This window comes from Mya arenaria, chromosome 17 (genome assembly GCF_026914265.1).
Source record: "Mya arenaria isolate MELC-2E11 chromosome 17, ASM2691426v1".
Classification (NCBI taxonomy): Eukaryota; Metazoa; Mollusca; class Bivalvia; order Myida; family Myidae; genus Mya; species Mya arenaria.
Window position 1 is genome coordinate 35,689,429 of NC_069138.1, and position 26,671 is coordinate 35,716,099.

The following is a 26,671-nucleotide window of genomic DNA, read 5'->3' on the forward strand; positions in this document are numbered from 1 at the left end:
CACTCTCCGGAAAATATCGAGTTGCTACGAAAGCAACGATGTTTATATCGGGAGCGAGACAAATCGGCCCCTTACCAAATCGGCCTACAACCAAATCGGCCCCTATGATGTTTCGGCTCTGCCATTTCGCCCCCTTAATTAAATTGACTCGAGACGTTTCGGCCTCTTACTGATTTTCAACAGAGACATTACTGCCCCTTAATTTTATTTATTCTTTTGAATATAAAGAAAAAATATAATTTAGTTAGAAGAAGTAGGTACCCTTTTAATTTTAAATATAAAAATGCATACATAATAATGACCTTTAGTTGCTGTGTACTTTTATTTTTTTGGTGACCTGTGTGTAGATGAATAAACTTGTAAGCTTGTATAGTGTCACAAATTCCAACGCCTGACACCTGTGTGGAATGTGACAATTCGCCATATAACCGTATGTCTCGAAAACAATAACATCTTATAACTATCAGATTTCGTTTTTTTTTCATTAATTATTATCCCTCTGAAAAGGCATCTCCATAGAAGATTACTTCAAAGCAAGGAAAGAGTTAACTTAGGAGTTTTTGAGAAATGTTGGTGCTATCTACGGCGGGCGATTGGTGCTTGATACAGTTTTAGACAGCGGACTTGATATTAAACACATATCATTATACCTCTTGTAAATATTAGCAACATGCTTATGTATATTATTCAAAAATTATTTCAAGATTTTTTTGAAGTCTAAAGAATTTTTTTAAAAATCTCATTAATAAATGTCCTTGTTCAGGTGTATATTTGTGTTCAAGTATAAAGATATTTTCTTTTAAATCTATTTTTTTTATCAAAACCTTTGTATGCATATATACAGTATAGGTTTATGTGAATAACTGAATGTATGTTTTGTTTTTTTTATATTTAGAAAAATAAAAATAAGGGCCGAAACGTCTCCGTAATCAGAGGCCGAGACGTCTACAGCATGGGGCCGATTTGGTAAGGGGCCGAAAAGGTAAGCGTTTTAAATAAGGGCCGATTTGGTAAAGGGCGATTTGTCTGGTAGCCTTTATATCGACCAATGAAATCGTTCATAGTACGAACACGCGACGTTTGCATGTTTGTCATGTCTATGTGCGTAGTTTCTAGTTGTTGAAGCCAAAATTACAACTCAATATAATTAATGAAAATGTTTATTACGTGAAAAGTGTGTAAACATTTGTAAACTGAGTGGAAGTGTACAAGTGAGCTATCTGATATACATGACCTGTTTGCAGATTGAAAAGAGGTAAACAAATTTACTTCCTGCTTGATATTGCTAAAATCTAAGCTACAGTTTATTTTACACTTCAAGGTTTGTCTTTAGAATTGGAATCCATTCCAATCACCATGGGCGCATGGAGTGTTCGGAACAGCTAAGCGATACAATTCGCCTTATTCCAGAAGACCAGAATGCTTTGCGACAAAGGTGACTTCCGGTTTATTTCCGCATTCAATTTCCTACTTATCGATACGAGTGAAAGGAAGAGCATAATTGGCAAAATAGATTGATAGGTGAGTAAAACCTGTTAGGAGCGTCAGTTTATACATTTTTCTATGAATTTCTACCGGTTTGTTTTTGTCAATGAAGTTTTTGACGTTTATACCCAACTTCAGTACACATTTAAGGGGGTGGGGTAAAATAACAAAAGTCTCATAGTAGGTCTCAAAGACTTCAAATACATATTGATTGTTATGAAATATGCATTAAATTGTGGTTTGTTGAGTTTGTTATTAATTTAAATTAATAATATTTTGCAAATAGTGTGAAATTGTTAAAATATGCAACTTTAAAGCAGTCAAGTAAATGAAGCTTAAAGCATAATGTGATTAAGAAGGGCATTTAAATACTGACTGCTGTGCTGTATATTAACAAATATTCAGGTCATAGAATAGCAGCTTATAAATAATGTACTAGTAAATTGTAACTATTTAAATATCTGACTGATATTAAAGCTGCATTCTCACAGATTAAACATTTTGACAACTGTTTTATTTATTGTCTTCGAACGAGCCAATTTATGCAAACGTGCAAGAAAACCAGTAATATAAGACTGGTGACAAAACATCGGATCACAGATTGTCATATTTAAAAAAAATATTTTAATGCATTTTTCTTAAACCGTTAGTAACGTTTTTAAATTTAGCCATAAAATTATAATTTTCAAATGGAGATATGAAAATCGGTGATCTGATTGTCAGCAGGCTTATCTCACTGGTAAATTGCCTCATTCCAAGACAACAAATAAACAAAAAGTTGTCAAAACGGTAAATCTGTAAGAGTGCAGCATTAACAGCCTCTTTAGAGTGTTTTATATTTTTATTTTTCTGGCTAACTTGGATGGTGATAAAACTATTTTATTTAATTTCAGAGATGTCCATTCCGGATGTTTGAGTCAGCCAAGTTGATGCTCAACAGGAGTAGGCAGTTGATACCATTAATCTGATAGCACCTGCTATATCAGTGGTTTTACAAGATATTTTTGTTCAAAACACAAGAGACTGGATTCGGTTCAAGAACAGAGATAAAGTAAATGAAGTGTGTCAATATGAATGAAAACTTTCCTTGACTGCAAGGACTAAAGAAATGCATACAAGTGACATAGATTTAAATGTTTGATACAAAAAGTAGACGTTTAGAACTTAAAATTATGACAGAGGATGTGAAACAACACTTCATAGCCGATAACAGTCGAACAAGAGATTTTTCAAAAAGAAGAAAGATGGGGTTTTTAACCATTGGCAAATGAACCTTTAAAGGAATTATTGCATACCAAGGACAATTTATTGTTTTTGAATTATATAATGTTTAATGTTATTATTAAATTGTATAAAAAACGTTTTTATTAATATGATTGTCTATGATCTTCTTATTCCAATAACTCCCATGGTTAATATTAAGTTTGTAGGAGCGCTGTGCTAGTATACCGGCAGCCCTTGGTTCGAGCTTTTTCCTATCATGTTACTTTAGTAATTTTATGGTCAATAAGGCCAGGTGTCGTTAGCGTACAGTCGGCCGAATATTTTCTTGGCCCCATTTCAAACAGCCATGAGATTTAAATGAAACTTGGTACACATGCAAATTTTCAGAAACAGTAGGCTCATGTCCAGCAAGATCATACATAATATTTCAACACTTGAATGATTAAATACATCTGCTGCTATGTATTCAAATTTCCATAACTAAGATTGTTCATCATTGTAAGTATAGTGCTCAAGTTTAAAGCTGCATTCTCACAGACTGACCGTTTTGACAAAAAATGTCTGAAAACCAGTGATATAAGATTGCTGATAGAAGATCAGGAAACATTTTTACATATCTTGACTGTTTTGACAAAAAAAATGTCTGAAAAACAGTGATATAAGATTGCTGATAGAAGATCAGAAATCATTTTTACATATCTTTGTTTGAAAATTGATATTTATGGTTAGAAGCGTTACTAACGCTTTAAAAAAATGGAGTCTTTTGACAGTGTTTCAAACAACTGAGATCTGTTCTATTGTGAATCATTTTATATGACTGACTGAATTGAAAGCAATGATACCAAAATCAGTTAATCTGTGAGATTGCAGTTTTAAAGGTGCAGGTCCCTTAAGATCAGTTGGAAGGAGATCTCATCATATTTAATGAAGAATCAATCATTCAATGATGCAATTCAACTTATTCATTTTGATTAGAATCATCATATTATGAACACCATGAGCTCTGATTTTTTTTATTTGTTTATGACAAATTTATCATATCTGTAGAAAATATCTGATACTATCATACAAATTATAGCAAAACAAACAAAAATGGTTGTACAGAATTAATATTTATTTAAATATCTATAAAAAGAGTTGTTCATATAATAAAACATTATGATGCACATTTTAAATGTAAGTACAAGGACATAAAAAATATTTAATTCATATGATTATTGAATAATAATATCTCATATGATAATAATAATAGTTATAAGTGTTAAATACTAAGCACTTATCATATTATACATGTATGAATATCAATAATAACAGTCAAAAAACAACAGTTCAAACAACAAAAGAGATCCAACAAGTACTAGCAATGGGAATCCAACCAATATGACCTGACAACCTACAGTAGCGGTTCAATCATCACTTCATTGCGTTCAAATCAGCTCAACTAGATATCCATCCATTAAATACAGTCCAATCAACACTTGTGGTCAAACCAACACTTCTTGTCCATCTATTAAAACATGTAAATCAACTGAGTATAGCTATCCGATAAACAAAAGCTGTATATCCAACAGTGATTCAAATAACACTAGTTGTCCATCACACATTCTGTCAAACAAGCAGTCCAAACAACACTTCCGGTCCAACCCACACTTCCGGTCCAACCATTTATAATTGTTCAACCAACACGTATGGCCCATCCAATATAGTGTCCAGTAAGCAATAGATGCCCTACCAACAATAGTGTTTCAACAGGCACTAGATGTCCATCACGTTTCTACTAATCTAGCAGCCCAACCAATTGTAGTGAGGTTCTTCATTGATAGTAATGATCTCAGAAGATAACATCAGCATATTTGAATCATATCTGTAAAGAAAGGAATGGAATATAAAAAGTATATTTTTTATAAAAATGGTAAGTTACTCTCAGACTTATTTATGGATGGGTTTTAAGACAATCTGGACCCCGATTTAATTCCAAGCCTGTGTGTATGCGACTATTTGGGTGGCCATCATAATATTTAAACATAACTAACTAGTAACAAATCATTAAGAAGACTACACAGGTGACAGCATGACATAATTACTCTTTCTAAGTAAAATGTTTATTACATAGTAATAAAATACACCGAGCAGTATAAATATCATAATCTATATTGATGATGATTTCTATATGTTCATTCATAAGACTATTACATACAGTAGTTATATCTGGTAATGTATAGATTCCTCATTATAGATTATGACAGTCAGATAGTAAAACAGACTAATATATTATTTCTGTTAATTTTGAAAACAAATGTTTAAGAATAGATGATAATTATTTGTTGTTAATAATACTCCAATAAGAATAGTAACCGCAGTCTTTTCTGAACCATCTACCCCACCCACCAGAACTAACTGTCCAGGTAAACAGTCAAGCGATTTATAACTCATGACATTCAAATAATATCAAAATAATGTAATATAAACTCATTAAAATGACAAATCTAATCAAAATAAATAAATTATAACAAACCTGGAATGATAATTAGTCCGTATTATCGCTGTTATTATACTTCGTTATAACCCGGAAATAAACCGGAAGTCACGCGGCCGCAAAGGATTATGGTCTGTTGGAAAGTCGAGAATGCTACGATCCCCATCCTCATTTTTAAATGTATTGCTTTTTGGCCTGTATCTTTAGTCCTCTGTGTATAATGAATGAACACATTTTTTACAGGTGAATCATGGAGGCTGGTGGACGAAAATCAGACAATGCCAATGAGAATGCCTCAAATGAGTCTGTTTTACATTGTCAACCGTGCCTGCAGGACGGGAGGGAACTAAACGCTAACGGTTTCTGCAAAATTTGCAAGGAGTTTATGTGTGATCCTTGCATATCTGCCCACAAGAGGTTCGCCATGTCAAGAAATCATGTATTTCTAACGAAAGATAAAATGCCTTCTTTTTATATGAACAAAGACAAAGCTGATTTTCTGCCTACCGAACCGTGTCTTGAACACAGAAGTGAAATGATAAAGTATTATTGTCCAACCCATGATGACTTTGGATGCTCAGTCTGCATTGTGTTACACCACCGAAATTGTAAGGTTGAGTATTTGTTAGAGACAGCAAAACAATACAAAGAGTCCGAGGAGTATAACACACTAAACGAAAACATTGCACACATGGAAACTGTGCTTTCCGCTTTGAACAACGAAGTAAACGATTCCGAAGCGTTCGTAACAGAAAATACAAAAGAAGAAATACAGAAACTGAGGAATTTCAGGGCAGAGATAAATCTTGTTCTAGATACAAAAGAAAATATGTTGCTGAAAGATATGAAAGAAAATGAGATCAAACAAAAAGAGATACTTTCAAAGTTGAGAGTTGGGATAACAGGCTTAAAACAGACTCTAGCGGAAACGACAACAGGCATGCAGACGACACAAAATCAGTTACCTCAGCACTTCATTCATGCAAAAATGGCCAAGAAGCAGCTTGTGAAGTTGCAAGGAGGATTAAATAAGATCAACGCAGAGATAATTTTGGACACGTCAGTTCGTTGCACATTTTTGACAGACGAACTCACTAAATCTCTGATCAACTCTTCAGACATCTTAGGACGTGTCGACTTCTCCAATGAAGGTTTGGGTCTTAGAAGTTTCAATAGCAATCTGCATTTGAAATTGATAATTGAGACGTCGTCTGCGAAAATGAGTCATGTAGTGGCGTTCATATAATTATCAAAAACTGAATATAAACAAGAGATTGGATTTTAACATGAAACAATGTATAAAATTCGAATTAGAGATAACGTTGAAAAATAATCCAAATAGTATAGTCGAACCTCGTTGGCTCTAACAATTCCTTGTTGGCTCAAAACCGATTTCTTTATACTGAATGTAAGCATTCCCGCTTGGCACGAAATTTCCGACGCTCGAGGTATTTTCACCGATCTTCAGGGAGTTGAGTCAACGGGGATTGACTGTACTTTTTGTCTGCTTATGAGGCACAATCAAATATTTTGAATTGTTATATTAAAAAAAATCTTTAAAATGAAGATTTCATTTTAAGTGTCCATATTTTAATAGCAGAATATGTATATACACAAAGCATAACACTTTCTTTCAGTAAAATAAAACAGTTAAGGATATTGTAGAATTCAAGGAAAGGGTAACATTTTAACCTAAGATTCTTCTGTAGTATGACCCCTGCATTTTGAATATATCTAATACGAAACAATTCTTATAACACGCAGAACTGGGACAATAATATTCATTAGTGTTTCAATACGCATTAGTAGATCTCTGTCAAATGGGGTCGTTTGGCGAATGCTGATTGAATTTCTGTAAGAAAGCCTCTAACTATATAACGATCTTTCAATTTCATTTACTCGTGAATTGTTCTTACTTTTACTTAAATTGTCTACGCTTCTTTCATTGCAGGAATAACATCAGAGACAGACATCGATCTATCTACTGTGGAATGGACAAAAGATACCGAGCTGGACATTTCCTGCACAGAAGACACAAGCCGATCCTTGATAACACGTTCCGCTCTTGTGGAACCAGGAAAATGTCTTCTGGCCGACAATTTAAATGCATGCGTAACACTTGTAGATATTAACGACAACAAAGTATTGTCACGCATTGAACTGCTTGGACGCCCTTGGCAGATGTGTGCTCTCCCTAGCGGTCACGCAGCTGTTGCTCTTCCAAATGAATGCAAAGTACAATTTATGAGCATTGCAAACGATTTAGTAATTGCTGGTGCACATATTGGCGTATCCGGTTCATGCTATGGGCTAGCATACAATGATAAAAGCCTTTTTGTATCCTGCGTACACGACGAAGAAGCACCAGCAGACTACTATGTAGAAAGATTAACGATAACTGGAGAAGTGTTGCAATCATTTACAACAAAGATTGGATTTGCACGAAATATAACCGTTAGCTCTTCCTCAATTTACTTGTCTGGCTTAATGCGTATCCTTCAACTTGATTTCAACGGAAGTTTACTGAACACATATGATGATCCGTTGGTAACATTGTCATCTGAATCCATCAACGTCGGAAAGGAACGAATACTAGTGTTAGCTCGCCGTCAATGTCATATAGTTTTGATAAACGGAAAGGAGAGGAACCTGAAAGTTATCTTATCGTTAAAAGATTTTGGGTCCCTGAATGACCCGCACAATTTATCATTTTGTCCAGTGAGCAGAAAACTTCTAGCTGGATTGGAGGTCTTTAGTGCTGTCATTTAACATTAGTTTAAACTATTTTGATTGGTTCAATATATCTGTAGGATTGTTGGTACGTTACCGATTGTTTTAGGGTTTGGTGTTGATGGAATTAAATTTTGTACATCTACATAATTATGTAAACCAAGAACGCAGCAAGACAACTATATGCCTAGCAGTATAACAGTTTAAGTAATCTCTAGAGGCGGGAGTATCATATTACTTAAGCTAATCATTAAATATCAGAACACCGATCATGCGGGAAAAGGTCATGTTACGCATCATCGTAAAAACTACGTTAAGAAAGAAAGAAACGTGAATTATTAAATAATGTTATTTATCTCTTTCAAAAATACACAAAAAACATTCTTTTATTTGAAAGAAAAATAAGAAGAAGATCTATCTAATGTAAAAAGGTAAATCTGCGACATCAATGATGTTTACCTGTTTCTTGACGTTTATAAAATCATTTATATTTCTCTAGAAATTTAAGATTTATTATGCAAAGAAAACATCTGATAATGTATGGTCATATGTAAGGACACTGTATAAATTACCGCACTGTAGACTAGAATATATTCTTGTTTCGATGTCTGTGAAGTTAGCCTATGTAACCGATTTAGCCTATGTAGCCTGTGTAGTAAACAGGCTGCACGTTGTCACGTAACGGAGTTACGTATAAAACACTTTAAAGTAATAACAAAAAATCAAAAGTAGACTTCAAAGTTTATTTGGAACGAAAAACAAATATTTCATCATAATTATCAAAGATAGATTTGTATGTAAATTGCCTAGACCTAGCTGTCGACAGATCGTGATAGCCGCTGGCTATTAGTCCAATTACCTTGACAGTTCATGACTGTAAAAAGACGTTCTTTGTATGTAACCAGAAATTAAATGGGTGGTTGTTAGGCACGCCTGTCAAGAGCTATGAGTATATATGAAAGCATGTTGGAAATATAGTTAGAGACAGGTGGGTTAGGAAAGGCAATGGAAGCGGCCTTGGGTCCTTAATGGACGGCAGTTAGGATGTGGGATTACCTTAAATGTCATGCTGTATTATATACTGATTATTGTACTTAGAAAGAACGTTGAACAATAAAGAACTAATATTCGAACGGTTGTTGTTTAATAGCTTAAAGACTTCCAACAGTTAAAGTGAACACTTAGAGAGTTCTGTGGCTGTTACGTCACACCTTTGTAGTTGATTATGCCTGTGCAGTAAACAGGATGCAACGTGCAGCTTATGTAGCCGATGTTGCCTGCCGTGACAGGTGCACGTGAAACAATCATGGGTGTCGCGAATGGGCTTGGGCGCGTCAAGCACGTGAACATTGCCTTATGCATCGCTAAATAGGCTGCTATGGGTCATGTTCGAGGCATTGACACGTGCACGTGAAACAATCATGGGTATCGCCACTATGCCAGGGTGGTAGGCATTTGGCAACACTTCAACCTCACATAGGCCACTGTGCTGGGAAAACTCTGGTTTGGGCGCATTAAGCACGTGAACATTGCCTTATGCATCGCTATTTAGGCTGCTATGGGTCATGTTCGAGGCATTGACACGTGCACGTGAAACAATCATGGGTATCGCCACTATGCCAGGGTGGTAGGCATTTGGCAACACTTCAACCTCACATAGGTCACTGTGCTGGGAAAACTCTGGTTTGGGCGCATTAAGCACGTAAACATTGCCTTATGCATCGCTAATTATACTGCTATGGGTCATGTTCGAGGCATTGACACGGGACGTGAAACAATCATGGGTATCGCCACTATGCCAGGGTGGTAGGCATTTGGCAACACTTCAACCTCACATAGGCCACTGTGCTGGGAAAACTCTGGTTTCATCCCATTAAGGATGTCAATATTTCTTTGTGCATTTCCAAGTTGTTTTAGCATACACCATGCAAATCCCGTCAGGATAGAAAAAAATCATTTTGGTAAATAAAATTGTTAAAGACTTGTAAATAATTTATTTTCTATTGTTGTTTTTTTAAAATCCTAAGGATAATTGCACTTTGGTTAAAACTACCAAAACAGAAAAGGCAAGAAAAGGCAATTAAAAAATGATTATAGTTGAGTTCCAGCCATATGCAGATGTCCATTCTGCTTTTCAAGGGAGAATACTGTGTACGAGATTGATAAACACCGGCTAGCAGACAACAGGTTTGAAGCCTAGGCGCAGATTTGAATTCGAGGGTGTGTCCACCACTTTCGAAAAAAAGCCCAAAATAAAAGAAACAGTAGCATAATATTACCTGTTCAGCAGATGCAGTAGCATATAATATTTTTAAAAACAGAAAATGCCAAAATTTGCCTTCAATGCTTTATAGATAAAAATTTGGGATCCCAAAATCGCATCTAATGACCTCAAATTACCCTCTAACAGTGACCAAATTATTGACTGCTATCAAACGTCCGTATCAACGGAGGCTAAACACAGGTGCAGTAGAGTAAAACGTGGGCTTTGAGGGGAACAGAGTTGTTTTTTTAGTTAAGTAGTATTGTTGAGTATCCAATATATTCACTTTTAGTTTGAGTGTGCTAACATTACCATCATGTTTAGTTTCATAAACCAATGTAACCGATATGTACATTCTTGAATGAATTATGTTAAAAAAGAATAGAATTATATGTTGAAAAAATATTATTTTATTAATGTGTAAGTATCATTTCTTGAATTTTGCCATTTGAAACGGTTATTTATCAAAACGTTTGTTATTTATAAGCCTACATCAAATATTTGCAAACGTACTTATCAAGAATCAGCATTGTAATCCGGGATATGACATTTATAATCGGTTAACATCATCCCGTATTCCCGGATAGTTGAAAGCCTCTGTCACGTATATGCACACATACATTTAGTCTCTAGTAGAACATGAATGTATATAGTTATGTGTTTATATCACCATAAATTAGTATAATAGTCCGGGTTATGACATCACGGAACGCTAAACGTCATTTCCTACCCGGGATATTTCATAGCGTATGTCTGTCATCATGTTTCTTATGTACATCGATCAATAAAAAACAATATTCCCAAACATTTCACAAATATATTTAATTCCAGCTATGATACAAAGATCGCCAACAAGAATGTTATTTAAATACAAATGTTAATATTGAACTTGAAACGCCGCAATACGAAACATGGCTTTTAATATGGGTGATCAGAATTTCGAAACTATATTCTTGTATGAGTCAGGAAAAGGTTACTGCCTAAAGCAATTGGGCGAAACTATTTTTTTAATGTTACAGTGACTTTGACCCTAAACTCACTCCGTCAAAAGCAGTCCTAAGCTAGGTTTGTCACATTATGTATCTGCACATCAACTCTTATCCCATTATAACTGAACGCTAACTATCCATCAATTCTTACTTAAGTTTTTTTGGGGAAACCATTCTCAATTTTTATTAACAGTAACATTCACCTTGACTTCGCCTCTTTGAAAGCAACCCCAAACTTTCTCAACACATAAGCTACAAACACGTCAAATTTCATTATTATCCATCGACTCCTAACTTAAGTTATTGGGCGGACACTTTTTTCTAATTTTAGTAACAGTGACTTTTATATTGACCCCCTCCTCAACAATCCCAAGCTAGTTCTTTACATAAGCTAACTACACAGCAACTTTCGTCACCATTCATCAATTTTGACTTAAGTCATTGGAAGGAAACCAAATGTAGTAACATTGGCCTTGACCTTGACTTTTATCCCATCCAAATCATTTTCAAGCTAGCTCTTTACGTTTTCTACCTACACACCGACTTTCTACACTGTACATCAATTCTTACTTAAGATATTGGGCGGAAACCTTTTTATATTTTTTGTTACAGTGTTCACCTTGACATCACGCTCGCCCCTTTTAAAAGCAATCAAAGGCTAGCTCGACACATAAGCTACCTACAAACCAACTCTAACCACTATCCATCAATATTTACTTCGGAAACCAATGTCAGTGACCTTGAATCAACTTAAAACGCCGCAATACGAATCAAGGATTCTAATATGGGCAATCAGAATTTATTGCAAATTATATTTTTGTATGAGTCAGGAAAAGGTATCTGCCTAAAGCAATTTGGCGAAACCATTTTTCTTTTTTAAGTTACAGTGACTTTGACCCTGAACGCACTCCGTCAAAAGCAGTCCTAAGCTAGGTTTGTCACATTATGATGCGAAATGTTGCTAGAATTGGCTCTTTTGTAAAGAAATATATTGCAAGCAAGCAAGCAACAAAAGCCATGTTAAGTTTGTTAACAAAAGTAAAATAAATATGTCTTTCTATTGATTTACATATTGATCTTTTGAAGAAAATTGTATAAACGATTATATGTATGTGAAGTACGGGACTGCGGAAATAATCCTATATTAGAAAAAGGACAGTTGATTTTTTTAAAGTATGTACTAAATATGGAAAGCAGTACACAAATATTTGTATGGTTTATGGCGAAACCGGTGTTAAGCCATTGCAAATAGATATTGATACACAAATGATCAGTTATTGGTCAAAGCTTATAGTCCCACATTGTACAAATCTCCCAGTGTCTGTATATTGTGTTATACTGAGAAGAAAAATGCAAAATGATAGAATTAAAAACAATGGATAAAACACAAAAATATATATTTGTCAACTCTGGAATGATTTATATGTGGGATAATCATGAATAACCAAACACATTATGGCATAAAAGGTCCGTTCAAATGAAATAATATGATTTATACATACACGAGTGGTATTTTACTTTCTATACACCATGAACATGCTGTAGCTGTATACTGTTTAAGAAAACTTTTAATTAGAAGAATATTTAGCTAAAACACCTGCATTTTTTGAATATTTAGTAAAGTTTAAAATAAGAAATTCTCGACTACCAATGGATGTAGGAAGCTGGATATACAACTAAATGAAAGAAACATTGTGATAAAAACAGTATTGGGGAAGAATTCCATCATATACTAGAATGGAGCTTTTTTAACAGAATATAGAAAAAAGATTTAAAAATTATACAAATATCCTTATGGTTTGAAATTTAAAGAAGTTATGAAAAACGATCCCAAAGATAATACAAAATTCATAAAATTATGTAAATTCCTGAATTGTTTTGTAATTTGGAATTAAGTTAAAAAATGTAACACTATGTTATCCTCCATAAATAAATGTTTATATGTTTGAACAGATATATTTAATTGCAATAACTTTAAATGTATTAATTATGAGAAACTTTGAATAAATACCTGTACTAGTATGTCCGATATGTTTGTAATGCCTCATGTTGTATTGTATTTTGTCCATACGCATTTTGTCATGTACTTGTAATATGATTGATGATTGATTAAACTTTGAAACATTTTTTACATGTTACTAAAGCAATTAATTTATTATAATAAAAATAATTTGAATGGCATTACGTTGCATACTTCAAACAACACCTGTTACAGAAATGGATAGTGATCAACAGAAGGAAATATTAATGGTCAAATATTTTTTTGAAAACATATCAAAACGACATCATTTCTTATGTAATTTGGGGTATACTTAAACATAATTGTGTTTGTTTATCTTTCCGAGTAATAAGTCACAACCAGACCAGATACCCCCCTCTCCCACCCACACACACACAATTGTAGATTTAAAAAAAAAGTCTGATTGGTTTTACTTAGAGTGCCGTTAGGCAAAATCATTGTATAAAATGCTTTCGTTTAATTTAACTGTAACAAAAATGATGATTGCAGGCTAATAATGTTAGACTACAAGCGTGTGGTTAAGCGAAAACATAGACTATATGAAAACAAAAATATGAAGAAATAGAAATGCTTTACATTCTATGCCTCGTGATTTTTGGAAAGTATTTAAAAAGCTTAACTCAGATATAGATAATAATATTTGTGAGAAAGATTTTCACAATCATTTTTTATCTTTGCAAAATTATATACCTATTGCTAAAAATAATGAGGCAGGCGATTTTACCAATAATCATAATTTTGAAAACCTATATTGCAGGTTTAGATTAAAAGTTGATGGGGAAAATGCTTATTATTGTTAAAAATATGTAAAAACATGTCAAATCATGTGTGAAAATGTAGTTCGTTGTCCGATAATGCCTCCATTAACTATTTGCCCTTTTTCGTTGATGACCTTGAAGATGATCCGCTATTCTGATAGTCAAAACATCTCTTTTCGGGTAATGGGATTTCACCATTGTAGAAAAAAGTGAAGTATAATAAATGATATTAGCCTCCAAAATCCCCTATATCCTTGTATTTCATATATGTAGCATTAAATTTTATTTAAGAGATGTACCTTTTTTAAAACAAAAAGTATTCTCAGTTACGTTAATTATTTGTTTTTTGTTTTATATTTTTCCTTGCTATTTGCCATGTTTCATTGTGACTATATTTATTAGTTGACATATCATTTTTGTCAAGAAACTGTTACTTACCTGTTTACGACAATAAACAACTCTGTCTGTCTGTCTGTGTAACTTTGAGGAAGTGTTTCTTTAATTTTTATAAAATAACACAAATATAAAGGTGATTTGTATTTGCAATTCACAATAGATAAAGTAGCGGATTTGAAAGTGGGCACAAACCGAACTTTTTAAGGAATATTATAATACGTTATATTTGTTGTTTTCAATGAGTTAATTTTAAAATTCCATAGAATGTCTGTTTCTTTTTTACTAATTTCTGGAGTTTTATTGGTATTTTCAATTATTTTCAAATAACATGTGTACCCCTTTTCTGAAAAGAGTGTTGTTACGCCGCTACCCATAAGACTCCACTCACACAGTTTTGAGTGTTGACGTGCAGACTGTAATTTTCGGCTAGATGAGAAATAGCTCCTCTCAGAGTTTTTCTTATTGATTATCATTTACTCGTGCTTTAGTGCAAACATTTTAATAGTTGAACAAATAAAAGATATTCCTAAAGCAATATAGCGTTACACGCTCGTTTGCCTATTGCATATCCCAGTGATGGTAAAGAAGTTAAAAAGTATGAACAAAATTTAAAAAATGAAGAAACAGAAGGAAAAAGAGAATCTTGAAGAGAAATACAGATGTGATGACGAAAAATAAGTGTAAGTGGTACTTAGTCACAATAAGATATTGAAAAATATGTGATTGCACATTAGAAAATGCCAATCTTATTTTACAGTATTGTCTAATTATGATAAAGAAAAATGGACAAAAAATACAAAACGTAAAATAAATCTTGGTAAAGAATTAAAAATTACTCTCAAAGTATTGCTTGGTAAAGAAAAAGGTCAATCAGAAACTACATGAGCAAATGTAAAACCAATAAAGAAGGTGATAATGTGAAAATGATTATTTTCACCATAGCTATTGAAAACATGAAGAAAATTAATAAAATGGCTAAGGTCTTATTCAACAAAGTTATATAAAGCTACTAATTTTGGACATAACGGCTGTTAATCGATATACATTCCTCAACTAGTTAACCATAATAAATAAATTGCTAAAACAACGTCAATGTTGTATTAAATATAAAAGTTTATTCTGATCTAATAACAAACAAATTTAATACAAACTGTGTTATTCAAAATTATCCTAGCATATGTTTAAAAGGTTTAACACAACTCTCTGGAATAGAACCACTAAAAAGAAGTAAACTTAATCTTATATTCTTATTAAAGGTGGATGCAGAACGAACTTGTACAATAATCGGGATCAATTATTTGACATTCTATAATTCTATAATTAATTGTATAAATTGATTACTGCATTAAATAATAGTTTGCATGTGATTATTACAGTAATTGATTAAGAGAAAAAGAAGTAACACAATTATTCCATACGTATTTTCAAAAATATTCTTGTAGTTCTTGAAGAACAAAGTTGTCGTTTTTTAAAAAAAATGAACAAAAAATTGAGATTAGACAATTATAAAGCAAGGTTATTATTGCTTCATAAAAATGAGTCTTAAAAGGAAATAAATACTATGGCTCAGCAATCAATTGGATGATGGATGAATATGACGCCATATGTGAACAACATGACCATTGTCATGGTGAAATGGCAAATATGATAACTAAAGGTTGCCTTTAATTTAGTTGTCTCGGTATAAACTAGGTCTGTGAGAAAACGGTAACAATACCAATACACTAGCGAATGATTTACAAACCAATTAAAAGAAGATTTCAGAGAAGACGAGATATTTTATTTGATGACATATTTTCAGGAGAGTTGGCTGACATGCAAGGCATTTCTACATTGAATCCAAATAACAAATAAGATGTACTTTTACTCTCCAAAAAATAAGATTTACCACAAATCATATTATTGTTTTACATTAAAAAAGGTGAAATAAAACAATGGCTCTTGAAGGATAACAAAGTTCAATTTGAAAGAAATGAGCATAAAGCATGGTATTTCTACCTTATGAGACTATAGTATACCACAGTAAATCATTCAGCATTCACAAAGCATTCAATATTTTTGCGCTTTATGCTATTCAAGAGACATGGTTTCAATCTTGTTATCAGTAATCAATATTTTTCATACATGCATTTATTTTGTAAGTAGTTAAAGGTTTATTTTTCAAAATTGATGTTTGTTATACATGTGTAGGTATTGATTTTGAATAGGAGTGTCACTTTGATAATAATTGGCACAGTTAAAATGCTTCGGTTAATACCATTAAAAGATAAAACAGGTATATCTAAAATTGTTAAAATAGTGTAATTTAAAAATGGTTTTCCTACAGTTATATTAATATGTACATGCCAGTACCCAGTCTTGGTGCATCTCATTACTTCCTTCTAGTTGTAACAGTCACTAGAAGTAGGTCAATAAGCATGTTTACCAAAATAGTGTGTCCTGGGCATTGGGCGTCAATTTCTTCAAACTGATACCAAGATTGAATTAATTGGGCAGTGTTCGGTCATAGCCAAGGATGCCAACGACATTCCAGTACACGGTCTTGGTGCGTCATAACGCCTAATTCTAGTCGTACCTGCCACCCAAACTAGTTAGGGTGCTTGTTTTAACTTATAGAGTGTCCCAGAACGTTGTGTCAATTTTGGTCAAGTGACCCCAAAATTGAAATTATTGGTCGATGCTAGGGATGCCATATATATCCTCTACATACAATTACCCGTTCTTAGATGGTAATATCGCACCTGGTCTTGCTAGCAATCCAAAGTAAGTCAATGAGCACTTGTTGAAGCTGTCCTCAAGTAAGAAGTTATTGGGCGGTTTTAGGTGAAAGCCTTTGATGTCCCCTACAAGCCAATACCCGGTCATTCTTGTCGTACCAGTCAACCAAGCCGTTATGTCAATTTTGGTCATGTGACTCCAAAATAGAAGTTGTTTGTCGATGCTAGTTGATAAATATCTTCTACATGCCAGTACCATATCTTAACTACCACCAGAAGTAGCTAATTCAATGAGCTTTTGTTACACACAAGGTTGGGGGTAATTTTCGTCAGGCTGACCCAAGATTTAAGTTATTAGGCAGTGCTAAGCGATAATCTTGTCCCCTACTTTCCAGCACTTGCTCTTAGAGCGTCACCTCGCCTAATTCTGGTCGTAAGAGCAACCCAAAGTAGTTTGGTGTGCTTGATAAACCCTAATATATTTTTGGTGAAGCTGATCCCAAGATGAAGGCTATTGGGCGGTGAAAAGTGATAGCCATGGAAGACCCCTACCTCCCAGTACTCTGTCTCAGGCCGTCATATCGCCCCTGGTTGGTTGTTCCAGAAACCAAGCGTAGGTCAATGGGTGTGCATGTTTCACCCAAAGAACAGGGCCAGACGTTTGAGGTCAATTTAGTCATGCTGACCCCAAGATGGAAGTTATAAGGCGATGCTAGGTGAAACCCTGGTTGTCTCTTCCATGTCAATATCTGGTATAGGGGCGTCACACCGCCTCCTTTTAGCCGTACCTCACACCCAAATTACTGTGAAATCATTAATGTTCGTGGGGCATTAATGTTCGTGGTTTTCGTGGGTTGGGTGATCAACGAATTCAAGATCCCACGAAATATAGACTCTTTATTCACTTTTTCAATTGCCTTGTTATGTACATACCCTAGTATATTCTTTACAAAGGTCGCAGACTACAGTACTGTTAAGACCAAACTTGACAGTAAGTGCACATCGTGTTCACTATCAGTTCACTTCGTAGTGCACTTCGTAGTGCACTAGGGTAAGACAAGGGTAAGACAAGAGAAAGACTAAATGGAGACAAGGGGCTGACCAGATAAGGCTTCTTCAGTCTATAATAAATGCTATCTTTACAGTGAAACTTAGAATGATGTGTTTAGTTTCAACAGATGTTTTAATGTAAACTATTTTATAGAATAATTATAATCAATTTTAACAATATAGAATTATATGATTGATGTTGTTTTATAAAATAAAGTTAATTTGTCAAACATTTAAACATTTAAATGTTTTTGTTTTCTTTATAAATATGCATTGCATTATTTTCATATTAATTGATAGCTTTAATTATATAACTTTGGTTCTAAATAAAAGGGTTTCATCTTCAAATACTTTTATGACATAACATTCAAAGGAGTTCATGAGCCTTTCTTTAAAGTTTCACAAGGTGATAACTACACGTTGTTCGTTATTTGTAATAGTTAATTATCAAAGTTCACGCCTTATATATTGTTCCAAGCTCAAACTGTGAAATTGTTGTGCCATTGTTGATTCATTCAAAGGATATATTAACAAAGATTTTCTTCCAACTCTTCTGAAACTTTCAATTTTATGTTTATTCTTGTTTAACAAATGTGTTCGGATTTAAGGTGACAGCCTGACAGCAATCATCATCAAATAAGTACACCATTAAATATTATAGTATATTTTCTACATTGTACCCAGATTTATTAATTGCATTTCTAATTTGATACACATAATAGATAAACGTATATTTTAGGCATTTTGTATTATTGGTTATGCTGCTCCATTATTAAATGAAATACTATCCATTGAAAGCTAATTTAAGCCTTCTTTAAGAGCCCCCCCCCCATAGTACACTGTGTATTGATTTTTATCTTTATTGCCTCCTGCTAACTATCAAATGCTTTAGAATAAGAATATGAGTAGTATTATTTATAACATCCCATTAAAATTATTTATATTTTACAACTTAAATGGAATAAAACCCTTTTTACTTTTTTTGTTTATTATTTACTCCCAATCAGTCAAATTATTACATTTGCTATGCATACATGTTTATGCAAGAAGTGGTTGTGTATTAATGAGCTAATGCTATTTTCTACTCTAAATGTTGTCAACTCTAAATGGCCCCAAGCCAATAAACAATTACACAGGAAATTGGCCCCTGCAATGACACTAGTGCAATAAACAAGGGATACACAGCAGACAATTAACATGACAACCATTCCTAAAACTAGGCCTTTGAAGGAAACTCAATATATTTTTTACGAATTTTGTTTTAGAGAAGAGATGCAAACAAATATGTTTTAATAAAAGATGGAAAATAGTTATTTTTTATTATATTTTGTGTTGCAACTGCATAATAAAACAAAAATACTATTTCTTAACGTGACACTTTTATTCAAAATCAATACATACACATGAATAACAAACATAAATTTTGACTGATAAAACATTAACTACCTACTAAATAAGGCATTAATGGAAAATATTAACTACTGATAACAAGATTGTAACCGTGAATTTAACAGCAGAAAGCGCAAAAAATACTAAATGATTGGTGAATGCTAAAAGATTTACTGTACACTACTGTAGTCTACAATAGTCTCATAAGGTAGAGGTAGCGTGTTTTATGCTCATTTCTTTCAAATTAAATTCGGTACCCTTATAAGAACCATTGTTTTTGACATTTATTCATTCTTTTTGGAATATTAAAACAATATTATTAATTTTGGTAAATCTTATTCTGCATCTTAAATGACACTTTTCATCATTTGTTAATCAAATTATTAAGAGTGGAGATATTTAATATTTACCATGCATATCATGTATTTTAACATCAAATAGCAAGTTTAATATGAAATAATATTCATTGTAATGCCTGGTTAATGGTTGAATGCATAGGATAATTTCATCTTTTGCCATTTTGAATGTTATCACAGCAGGGTTCCTGATACTTCCTGTGTATTGTTTATTGGCTCTGACCTATTGGGGCTAACACTGTTACAATGGGTAATCTCATTACAAAAGTATGAATAAGCATTTTATCATTTTGCTGATATTCAATTAATTTTAATGCCTGGTTAGTTGGCCATTTGGTAGGACAATTCCCTTTGTGCTATTTTTATAGAAAAAGATAAATAGATATATTCAGTATCAAATGCTAAAACTAGGCTTTAAAGATGTTTATTTATGGAAAGTTAATGAAATAAATCGTGAATATAGTTACGTAAAAAAATCTGAAAAATAGCTTGAGCTACTATTTTTAAATCATTCTAATTAAGGCAAGATCTTTTTTTTCAACCGCATGCATTTTTTCTTTTGTTAAATCACATTTACTTTTTTATCATAAATGATACAATGATTTTGTATTTACAGTTTGAATATATAATAGTGCTGTTCACTTTTATACGTAGGATTTAGAATTACCAAAAAAATCATAATTGTTTGGATGTTACAATAGTATCACAATTATATTTATAACACTCTTATTTAAAATATTGGCTAAGAAATAATTTATTTAAGAAATGTTTTATTCTTTATTTCATCTGCATTAGAATTAAAAATTGACAAATATGACAAGTAAATGACGGGTCCCCTTTTCTTTAGTTACTGGCCCGAAAAAAATGATTTACATCATCAGGTGTGGGCTGAGTGTGTGCGTGTTATGGACAAAAACAATGTGTACTTGTGATGAGTTGTTGGGAAGAAATTTGACATTTCATCTGTTCTAGCCTACGTCTGTTAAGAGAGCAAAACAGTATTATGTGTTGTAAATATTATAATAGATCAGATGTTACAATAGTGACACAAGTATATTATATAACACACCTGTTTCAAAATATTGGCTTTCAAATAAACTTATTGTATTTATTTTAAGAAATGTAATATTCTTTTTTATCAACAATAAAATAAAATTGAAAAATATAGTACATGTATCCCCTTGTCATAATTGTTCAGATGTTATAATAGTAACATAATTATATTATATAACACTCCTGTTTCAAAATATTGGCTTACAAATAAACTTAATGTACTTATTTTAAGAAATGTAATATTCTTTTTTTATCAACAATAAAATAAAATTGACAAATATAGAAACCCCTTGTCTTATAAGCCTAGTACAATAGCTTTACATCATAAAGTCATCAGTGAATACTAAAAGATTTGTCACAAGTTTTGAAATGAACTGGTAGAGGAAAAGATCTTATCAGTGATATAAAATCAATATAGTAAGGCCAATCTCAGTGGACCAGAAAAATCAATACTGGCTTATCAAATAAACTACAGACTACATTAGTTTATCAATAGTGCACAAATTGTTCACTAGTAGTTCACTCCTAGTGCACAAGGGTGTAAAGTTTGGTCTTAACAGTACTGTACAGCGTTAATTCCGAGCTCACTTTATATCTTACTATAATTGTTTTGGTAATATATTATATCTGCCTTTAACAAATTATAAACCAAATCATTTAATTGTGTTTAAACCAAATGACGAAAGACGTGCTGTAACGTGTGCTGTTCATGAAAATCTCCAGGTTTACAAGATGTGCGTGTTGAGTGTCGGTACTCGATTTTTTTTCTCCAATGAAGTATTTAATCGATTACTTTGATTGTTTGTACTCAAATATACGCACCTTCTCGGTGTTTTAACAGTTTGCAAAATTCTTAATTGATATTCAATGGCTTCCCCTCCCTTTATTTTAGATCAGGGTCCATCTTCTTTTATGACCGTAATATCCAATTAAATCGATAATTGACATGGGTATATGCTCTTATTGGCATGTTGTACTACTATGGCGAGTGTCATAAACCGTGTGACGTAGAAGACGTAAATCACGTGCCCAGCGCGTGGAGATTATGCAGACGATTTAGGACGATCGGATTTTTTTTCCAAAAATGAAAAACCACGAATTCAAGTACCCACGAGAATGTTAATTTCCAGAAAACCACGAAAGTTCATGCCAACGAATATAAATGATTTCACAGGAGTTCTTTTTGCTTTTTTACCCAAAAAGAGGTTTCCAAGACGTTGGGGTCGATTTGGTCAAGCTGACCTCAAGATGGAAGTTATTTTGCGGTTCTTGGTGATTTCCCTAGATGTCTCCTACATGATATTATCCTGTTTAAGGTCACCACATAGCCACGTTCTTGTCGTACCACCAGCCAAATGTAGATAACATTTCTTGTTTTTACCCAAAAGCGGGTCCCCAGACATTCGGGGTCAATTTTAGTCAATCTGACCCCTGGATGGAAGCTATTGGTTGGTGTTTGGTGATCGCTGAAGATGTCCTCTAGATGCAAATACCTGGTCTTAGGGCGTCACATCGCCTCATAATGGTATTACATGCCACCAAATGTAGGTTAAATGTGATTGTTCCACCCAAATACTGGGTCCCCAGACGTTAGATGACAATTTTGGTCACTTTACCCCAAGATTGAAGTTATTGGGTGGTGCTAGGTGATTTACCTGGATTACCACTACATGACATTACCCGGTCTTAGAGTGTCACATCGCCCCCTTCTGGTTGTACCAGCAACCCAAATTAGATCAGTATGCTTGTTTTAACCAACTACGAGTTTCCCATACGTTCGAGTCAATTTTGAGTCAAAGCTGAGCCCTAGGTGGAAGTTATTGGGCAGTGCTACGTAATAGCATATGGTGTTCATGTTATACCACTAACCGGTCTTAGGGCGTCACATCGCCTACTTCTGGTCGTACCATCCACCCAAAGTAGTTCACTGTGTTTGTTTTATCCATAAAGGTCCCAAGACGTTGGAGTCAATTTTTGTCAAGCTGATCCCAAAATGGAAGTTATTGAGCGTTGCTAAGTTATATTCCTGAATATCCAATACATTATAAAACCTGGTCTTAGGGCATTGCATGGCCTCTTTCTGGTCATACCAGCCACACAAAGAAGGTCAAACAAGATAGATGGTCCCAAGAAGTTGGGGGTCAATTTTGGCCAAGCTGGTCCGAGATTGAAGTCAGTTGGTGGTACCAGGAGATAACCCTCAATGTTCCTAGATGCCAGTCCCCGGTCTTATGGAGTCACATAACCTCCTTCTGGTCGTACCAGCCACACCAAAGTAGGGCAGTATGCCTGTTCCATCCAAACAGGGGATCCCAAGGATTTGGGTGCGGCATCTTATTGTCGTACTGACAACCCAATTTCCTTTATTCCTGAGCCATGCACTGACCCCGTCTTTGAGAATACATATAATCTTACCGACTCCAGTATACCCTTATGAAATGAGTATAGGGAATAGTCTTAAGTGTCTGCTGCGTATGCGTACCCTGTCTTCTGGCGTCTTTCAGAAACGCGAAACCACCGTGGGGGAAATGGTGTCATCGTGGAATAACGCGGCGATATATTCCGCGGTAGCCAACTCGGTGGTGCGTGTCATCACCACGTTCATCTGATGCCGTGTACGACTTCCGAATACATGCACGCGGCATATCGCCGCGATGCTGCTAACTGCGATATGCAAGTATTTTTACAGGTAAATGTGGTACGAACAGAGTATTGTACATTTGAATTGAACCGTGCTCGTAGAATGAATTTCACTTAATTGCGAGGTAACAATCGCATCGCTCTATTATAAATTCTTAATACATAACCAGAACTTAAAAACATAGTTTAACGCCTGAAAAACGTGCGCAGTTTCATTCAATTTTGCATTTATTCACAATCACACAAGTTTTACGAGGGCATTCTAAATTTAGATTTTATTTGCGAATAAGGTGACAATAGTTTAAATACTTCTACAGTTGCAAGCATTATTTGCAAGAAACAAACTACGTTTTGAGTACGAACAAATGAACGCAGATAGTCTAAGTCTAGTAAAGTATAAACGTAGGCTTTTCAGCAAAATTTGTTTATACTTTTCATATAATAAAGTATATTTAAATAATGTTTTCATATTTAAAACAGAACTTTTATTTAACGAACCGAACCAATCTTATTTAAAGGTCTTTACCACTCTACATTTAACTTTATACAAACATGCATAATGATCTTTATTGACAAAAGGATCGAATATATAAAAGAAACCATCATCATCTCATACTTTCTTGACATTGGATACACAGTTCCATTACCTCAACTACAATCAACTAAAGCTGGTTCATACTCAGTTTTAATACTAAAATTATTAGTATGTATTACTTTAATCGAATGTTTCATAATTCTTATCTATATATATTAGCATATAACGGATATCTTCCGATTTCACCATAAAGTCAGGCATTACAAGTATTTGGATTTACCACAATATTTTACAATATTTAAGGTGTATTCGCTCGATCTCTTTGGATTTGGAATTTCCCTATATTTCACAAGAAAAGTTCAAAACAGATAAAACGAATTCATCAAACAATTGACATAGCGTATTTGGACTAAGGGCATAGTCTTTACATTTGCTAAGTAAGTACGTAGCCTTGTGGACTTCACCAGTGAAATGCTCTTGATTAAGGGAAAAAATCCCAGTATAATTAAATACATTCCCGAGATAAAAAATCATTCACTCCGTCGATGGCATCCCCATTATAGGTCCAATGTTCAGTGGCTAAAAGTCCACCACGTTTACGAAACACCAAAATTTCAGTTTGAGAAGTATTTACTTTAAGACCGTGTATTACAATATTCGTTCGAAGTTTCTAAATGTTCATGTACTTCGGAAGGCGTTTTTCCTACAATAGCCATATAGTACTATATCATTCATTTAATAGTAAATCTGAATCAACATTATTTTGTAGATGTAACTCAAGATCTTCGACAAAGAGATAAAACAAAAGAGGTGAAATTAATTCCAATTGCCTTAAACCAATATTCAGAATAGTCAGAACATGTGTTTACACATAATTTGATTTTTTGGTACACGAATACTTCGAAGTAGTTACCCGTGGATACCACATTTATACATTTTCATCCATAAGGCATTTCTATAAACAGAATCAAACTGTATCATCATATCTACTAATGTAACATACAATCGATTGTTATCATTTCACTACTTTTTAACTAATGAATATATGAATGACTACCCTCTTTATGCAATGGGATGATAATACCTTCCACCCAATTATCGGGATAAAGCCCGAGTTCGAAATAAAGTTGAATATATTACATAAATGCGTTGATAATTTATCTATACTTTCGATAAGATGTTCATTTGGTAAATAATTTCAGACATTATGCGTTTGTAAAGGGCACTTTTCTTTTGTACGTGCAATATTCTTATACATGTAGTAAATCTTGCGATCACATACATATATTATAATTACATCTGTTTTATCGACAACACTGCGTACTGTATCAGTTAAATGGTTCGATGAATCGTTCAGACTGTTTTGTGCAATTATCTTAATTATTCACAATACTATTTAAATATGATACAAGGCCAGACCGAAATTGATTTCTATACATATCGAAATGTCCACTTATAACGTAGTTCAGAATAACTATCATCATTTGATGGGGCATTATTGCAAATCAACGAAAAGTATTAATGTGTATGGAATCATTTGTATTGGGTACTCAACTATTTTATTTCACCCCATAGAAACACAGAGCCAATAGGTAGGACCAATATTTCACCAGAAGCTGACTCGGTTGATCACTTTGATAATGCGCCAGGTTCTATAGGCAAATGAAATACATGCTTTGTTATTTCATTTTTATAGATGACATATATACGTATCAGTTCGTTTGAAAACAAACTTTAAAGGTCTGATGAAAGAAGAACTGACAATGCACCCTGGCACCGCCAGTCTCAGCAGGGGTCCAAATAATGACCACATTGTCGGAATGTAGCTAAATGGGATGTTATTACTGATATGTCACAGAAAGGGACCAATATCTTACCAGAAGCTGACTAGGTTGACTACATTGATCATGAAAATACATTATATGAATAAGTGTGATTGTCGTTAAGGAACATCACTAATATTAATTTATAAATATATCATACGATTTATGTCGTTTGTGAACCAACATTTTAACTACATTCATTGTTAGCTTTTGGGTTTTTAGGTATTTACATTCCATCACATATTTACATAATGATTGCTTTATTTCAGGTTAGGCCTTGGAGAAGGATTAAATTTTAAATGGTCCCAGGTTAGGCTATATCTCTGTATAAAAGTGTGTTTTATTCTCATATGAAAATAGATCGTCCGAATGCAATACTTATTCATTGGTCTTATACCTTAGAAACCGATCACCTCATATCTATTTTCAATGATTTTAGCAAAAGCATATAGTAAATTCGTTGGGTCACATAAAATATATTGTTTATAATAATGAACATTGATGTGTTTTCCGGTAATTAAAGTTACATTTAATACCATTTCTTAACCTCATCAACCCCCTTCCTCCAGCTTCCCCAACCATCCTATGCACCCTCACTCTGGATATGCCCTCTTCACTCACAATATAGTATGAAACCCCCCGCCCCCCTTCCGGTCATACGGTAATTCAACCGACCCAGTGCAAACAGAGCAAGGTGACCCAATGTGAAAGTAAGCATATACAAATTTTCAACTTGTGGCTGTAAAATTACTATTATAGATCGATAT

At 33.7% G+C, this 26,671-nt stretch overlaps 1 protein-coding gene across 1 annotated transcript; it reads left to right on the forward strand.

The window, feature by feature from the left end:
* Positions 1 to 1,048: 1,048 nt before the first annotated feature.
* On the forward strand, positions 1,049 to 9,042 carry LOC128223054 (E3 ubiquitin-protein ligase Midline-1-like). The gene is made up of 3 exons (XM_052932291.1): positions 1,049 to 1,255; positions 5,429 to 6,336; positions 7,137 to 9,042. The coding sequence occupies exons 2-3, from the start codon at positions 5,436 to 5,438 to the stop codon at positions 7,952 to 7,954; spliced, it is 1,719 nt and encodes a 572-aa protein (XP_052788251.1). The 5' UTR covers positions 1,049 to 1,255; positions 5,429 to 5,435; the 3' UTR covers positions 7,955 to 9,042.
* Positions 9,043 to 26,671: the final 17,629 nt, after the last annotated feature.